Source organism: Rhinolophus hipposideros (genome assembly GCF_964194185.1).
Source record: "Rhinolophus hipposideros genome assembly, chromosome: 21".
Lineage (NCBI taxonomy): Eukaryota > Metazoa > Chordata > Mammalia > Chiroptera > Rhinolophidae > Rhinolophus > Rhinolophus hipposideros.
In genome coordinates this window covers 4,324,407-4,330,406 of record NC_138067.1, presented here as the reverse complement: position 1 = coordinate 4,330,406, position 6,000 = coordinate 4,324,407, and the positions used below count along the sequence as shown (strand labels likewise).

The window sequence follows — 6,000 nt, the reverse complement described above, 5'->3', positions numbered from 1 at the left end:
TTGTAGGAACTACAAGGGCCTGGGCTTGTGACCTCGGTTGGCAGTTGCCCCAGGAGGGGACCGTCTCTGAACAGTCCTACAGATGTACCAGAGTCTCCAGCACGTGAGGGGGCAGTGGGGACTGAGTTGAGGATACAGCTCGCAGCCCAGTCCTGCCGCTTCCCGTCTGACTCTGAGCACGTGCCTTGCCCTCTGTGCCTTCTTTTCAAATTAGTAATCCTCATTTCCACGTACTGACAGAGCTTCCCCTCTCTCACTCCCCCAATCAGCTCCCCACCAGACACAGGAGGGCTGGCTCCCCACAGCGCCACGGTGTGTGTTCTCAGCCAGCCCCCTCCCTCCCGAAGTCCAAAGTCCGTCTTGGGACTCTGCGCCGCCCTTTCTCGCTGCTGCTACGACTTCCCTCCCCAAAAGGCCCTCCCAAGGGGTGTTCCTTTGGTGGGGAGACAGCCCAGTCGCTCCTGAGTTGGTTGTGACTCGATGGGGACAAAGGCGACATCAGCACCACAGCCCTGCGCTTTGGCCTTGTTTTCTGATTACTGCTGTCTAAAGGGGCTGCACCTGAAGGCCAGGTGGTGTGCCAGCGGCTGGCCTCTGGTGGCCGAGGCTGTGAGCACCACCCTGAGCTGGCCAGGGGCAGGGCGAGTTAGAGCGCTACGGTGGGGTCTCGGGCAAACACCTTTTTAGCGTCTATCTCCCCCTCGACCATGTGGGGGTGGATATCCACATCTAGTCCCGCGTCTCTGCAGAGCTTGAGCAAGGTCCGGATATTGTTCTGGGACAGCCTCAGGTATCTGCGCACCAAGGACAAAGAAATCAGCCAGCACGAAGTCACTGCAGCTTTGAACTCGACTGGAAAGAGCTTAGCAGCGTGGCACCTCCAGAAGGAACGGGCTGCAGACATTTCTGGAGCTGACAGGGATCTTATAAGAGGGCGGGACATCCCACAGAGTGGGTGAGAGTTTTTATTGGTGAAACCCTTTTGGAAATCAATTTGGCAACATATATACAAAGCACCCCTTGCCCCAAATAAAGGTTCTTTATCTTTGACTCAGTAATTCCACTCAAGCCCTCAACTGATCTCAAGAAAAGAAATCAATGGAAAGAGAAGTTATATAAACGAAAGTGTTCATTTTGGGGTTATCAGCAACAGGAAAACGGGAAATTCTATCAACAGAGGAATGGTCAAGGAAATAATACAACATCCATTTCAAGGACTGTTCTGCTGGCACCAAGATGGCCTTAGGAAGAAGAAAGTACAATATGGCTGGGACATTATGCCAAGTGGCAAGAAAAAACCAGGCAATTGGTAGATGTTTCTCTCATCGCTGCCATGTGGGCGTCACCTGAATAATGCCCTAGGACAGTGGAGACAAAGGCTGAGCAAAGCCATAGGAACAGGGGTGAGTATTTTTTTTTAATAATATTCAAACAAAAAATTAGGCCACTGATGTGAAGTATTAGCCTAAAGCCCTACAGCTCTACTTATACTGAAGAATGAAACCGATCCCAACTATACTGTGAGATCTAGAGAGAGTCTGCCATCATCACATCCTAAGAGCTTTTTATTCCACCACCACCTTTGATCTTGCCCCAGCTTTAGTTAAGGACATACGTGGGGCCCATACTCAGGCTGGTTCTTACTTTGCAATAGGTGATGGGGGAGGAGCTGCATATTGATATAACCTGGGTTTCTACCCATTAGGAATGGCCTCGCTTCTCTTTCAAGACCTGCCCAGAGCTTACCTGTCTTACAGCCAGCTCAGACCCCACTCGCCAGTCCCCACGCCCAGACTATCTTTCCCTGATGGCTCCAGCCACAGTCTGCCCCTTCCCTCTCTGGCTGGCCCCACCCTGGAGGGTCTTACATGAGTGCGAGTGGGCGCTCACTACGATCCCATTCCAGAAACTTTCATTCTTTTGTCGGATGTTTTTCTAATGGCTTGTTAGATACCATCTCTCCAAATATTCTTTCCCCTCCCTTGCAGGGTAGGGGCCTGTCCAAATCTCTTTTCTCCCCACCATGGAGCCCAGGTAGGCTGTCTGTGGGTCAGAGTCAATTAGAATCACCCTGTCGACCCAGTAATCCCACTTCTGGGTATTTATTCAAAGAAACCCAAAACGCTACTTCGAGGAGACATGTGTGTCTGTATGTTCATTGCAGCACTGTTTATAGTAGCCAAGAGGTAGAGGCAGCCTGGGTGTCCGTCAGTGGATGAATGCATAAAGGAGAGGTGGTACATGTACACAATGGAATGTTACTCAGCCACGAGAAGAATGAAATCCTACCATTTTCAGCAACATGGACAGACCTAGAGGGTACTGCGCTCAGTGGAGTAAGTCGGAGAAAGACAGATGTCATGTGATTTCTCTTGTAGGTGGGGTCTAGAGAACAGGATAAATGAATAAACAAAACAGAAACAAGCTCAGATACAGAGAGCATTTTGATTATTGCCGGATTAGGAGGGGAGTTTGGGGATGGATGAAGAGGGTAGGGTATTGAGATGTACACAATGGCCACGGAGATGTAGAATACGGTACATAACCAGTAGTGTTGTATTAACTGTGTGGTGTCAGACGGGTAGTGGATTTATCGGGATGATCACTTTGTAAGTTATATAAATGTCGAATCACTGTGCTGTACACCTGAAACTAATATAACATTGTATGTCAAGTGTAATTTTAAAATGTTTTAAATCCTTGGAAAAAAAGAAAAACCACTCCGTCAATCTGAAAGCCACAGCCAAAGACATCCAGCCATGGAAGTGGCAAGAGCAAGAAGCCCCCTTTAGCCAGGGAGCTGCCTGTTCATCTTCCAGCCAGTCAGCCAGCAGAGCAGGACTGTGTGATGGGGCTGCTGGATGCCGGGCCTCTTAAATCTACTGCTGTTTACGAGGACTCCTGCAGCCTTGTGCTGTCCCATTTCCTCCTCTACTGAAGTTTCTGAACCTTGTCAGTTACATCTTTATAGTAAAGGACAACATTGGGATGAGCAAGGATACTTGAATTTTCGAATGGAAACCAAACTGTCTGGTGTGGCTGAAAACCAGTGGGTCCTGATAATAAAGAAGAGGCGAGAAGGGAGATCCCTTTGTAAGAGCAGTGAATTCCAAGTGGTTCCACGCTTTGTTCGTGATCCCTTCGAGAGTCTAAAAACCCAAGCATACAGTAGGTAGCCACTGGGGAAGGTGGCTACTAGCACAGCAATTCAACACCAGTGGAAAGGCTCGTAGGGGGCATTTCCTGTTAAACAGGAAGGCCACACAAAAAGTTCATTCTTTCCTTTCTGATTAATATTCAGCGTTTCCATTGTAAAACCAATGGAAATATTGGAAACGCTGCATAAGCGTCCAAAGGTGTGGCCTCCTCAAAATGGCAGCACCCGAACGTCATGTCCATCCGGGAGATGGTCCTCTAGCAGGTGAGGCTTCTTCCCCGGAGCAGCCCTTTGGGCCTCAAAGTCAGAGCCCAGTCATGCTGCGGCCACCCTCCCTGATCTCCAGGCTCAGCCCAGGCGTCTGGACCGGAGACGGGAGTGAGCAAAGCCTGTTCCCCCAGGACACCCCAGCTCCACACACGCAGGGCTGCTCACCGGCAGCTGAGCACCTCCTCCGGCTTCAGCATTTTCACCATTTCTATCTTGGTCTCGGTGCCCTTTTCCATGAGGCTCTTCATCTTGCGCTCGTAAGAGTCGGGCGTCTTGCCAACCCAGTCTCTGAGGAGGGTAGACCTCCGTCCGGCAAAGAGAGTGTCCTGTAACATGGGGTCTAAAATGCTCTGTCGACGGAATGACGTTGACCGTCGAATGGGCTCTACACCGATGCCATCCTTGATCTCTACGTCTGAAATTGGACAGATGTCACCGGGCATTAGATCCTGGTAGAGGTCAGATAGGCAAGAGGGGGATGGGCCTGCAAGACTGCGTGGGCTTCACACGATACCTGTTCTGGCACAAGAGGTCTTTCCAGGGCGTCGGCATGTTCTCCTTCTTACCATCTGTTTAATCCTTATCTTTTCCTCCCTCCTTTCTCCCTGACTCCCCAGCTCCCTTCCTTCCCCTCCTTCCCTTTATCCCCTCCTCTCAATCTTATCTTCTCTGTCTCCACAGACGAGATCACCTGAAAGGACTTTAGCCTAGAGGGTTCAGGGGAGACATCAGAGGAGAGCAACTTTGAGATGGGTTTTTAAAGGACAAATAGTTTAGTAGATGAAAAAGGGATCAGAGTATTGCAGGCAGCAGGCACAGCATGTGCAGGCAAAAGGAGCACATACACACAGGCCCCTGGTGGCCAGCTCCAGACACATGAGCGCACCACCCGACAACCTCCACAAACGACACACCCAAAGGGCACACTGGGCAGGCACCAAAGTCCTGCTAAAGCAAATACTACTCCGCAGGTCTACTGCGCAGGTCCCTGTACCATAGCTACTCCACTGTAGTCACAGCCAATCCTCACAACCCATCAGCCTGAGGGTCAATCCCTCCCATTGACGTGCAAGCCAGCAACAAATCCTTAAATACAACAGGAGCACACATACAACCCACACAAGGGACACACCTGGAGCACTCAGCTCAGGTGACTAGGGAGACTGTGCCCCTGGGCCCCACAGGACACCTACTACATAAGGCCACTCTACTAAGACTGGGAGACATAGCAGATCTACCTAATACGTAGAAACAAACACAGGGAGGCAGACAAAATGGGGAGACAAAGAAACATGTCCCAAATGAAAGAATAGGACAACGCTCCAGAAAAAGAACTAAGCAAAATGGAGACGAGCAATCTACCAGATGCAGAGTTCCAAACACTGGTTCTAAGGATACTCAGTGATCTCAGTGAGAATTTCAACAAAGACATAGGAAACATAAAAATGGAGACAGAAAAACATAAAAAAGAACCAGTCAGAAATGAAGAATACATTAAAGGGAGTCAACAGTAGATAAGATGAAGCAGAGGATTGAATCAGCGATTTGGAAGATAAGGCAGCAGAAAACAATCAGAACAGCAAAAAGGAAAAAGAATCCAAAAAAATGAGGCGAGTGTAAGGGGCCTCTGGGACAACATCAAGCGTGCCAGCAGATTAGGCATTGCAGAGTAAAGATTAGTGAACTTGAAGACCCAGCAACAGGAAATATTAAAAACGAAACACAGAAAGAAAAGACTGGGGAGAAAACAGAGCATTGTGGGACTTCAAATATGTGTATTGTGGTACCTGAAAGAGAGGGAAGAGAATGGAGGACTGAAAACAATATTTAAAGAAGTAATGCCCAAAATGCTTCCAATTTGATAAAAACTGTAAGCCAAGAATCTCAACAAACCCCAAACACAAACCCAAGAAACATGAAGCAAATGACATCAACGTGCATTCTAACCAAATCGCATAAAAGAAAATCTTCAAAGAAGCCAGAGGAAAAAGATACATTACAGAGGAACATAAATAAAGATGGCGGCGACTTCTCGCTGGAAATGATCGAAGCTAGAAGACAGGCGAGCACAGCGTCCACAACGGGCGGGTTGCTGTGGACGCTGCTGCCCTAAGACCTGTGTGAGCCTTCTTTTCTTTCTTTTCTGTCCTCTGATGGAGGACAACACTGGCGTCTGGGACCAAGGGGCTTCTCTTACCAGATTTCCCAGGGCCATGCTTGAGGTAGTTGCCGGGGACCATGCTCAGGCGTCTTCCCTTTGGCTCCACTCCATAGAGCCTTCGGTACTTGACAGCGTCCCCATCCCTCCTGGTTGTTGGCACTGAGGCCTTGGAAGGAAGCAGGAGAGACGTTACCAGAGCAACAGATTCCGGCTTGGACTCCTCCATGCCCAAAATGAGCGATTTCAAGAGTTTGCTGAAAAGTGGGCAAAGGGACCAGAAGAGAGACCCATTCTGGGGCCTGGGACAGGTTGGTGGGCAGGAATGGCATGTGGGTGCCTATCCACCAACTCCTTACTTTTGTGACTCCATATCTCAGGGAGACCATGAGGGGCCATGGAAACCACAGCCTCG

The 6,000-nt window shown here is 49.4% G+C and overlaps 1 protein-coding gene across 6 annotated transcripts in view; it reads right to left on the bottom strand.

Moving 5' to 3' along the window:
• Positions 1-531: 531 nt before the first annotated feature.
• The window catches only part of LOC308489605 (uncharacterized protein C16orf78), a 71,099-nt gene continuing 65,630 nt past the window's right edge, over positions 532-6,000 (bottom strand). For 3 of the 6 annotated variants that reach the window (XM_081030945.1, XM_081030947.1, XM_081030948.1), the window contains 2 exons: positions 5,625-5,754; positions 1,120-3,842 (listed from right to left, as the gene is read on the bottom strand). In XM_081030945.1, coding sequence (XP_080887071.1) covers positions 3,589-3,842; positions 5,625-5,754 — 384 coding nt within the window. In that variant the 3' untranslated portion in view covers positions 1,120-3,588. Of the gene's footprint in view, positions 795-1,113; positions 3,843-5,624; positions 5,755-6,000 lie in introns of those variants that run through there. The other 3 variants (XM_081030946.1, XM_081030949.1, XM_081030944.1) reach the window with 2 other exon arrangements.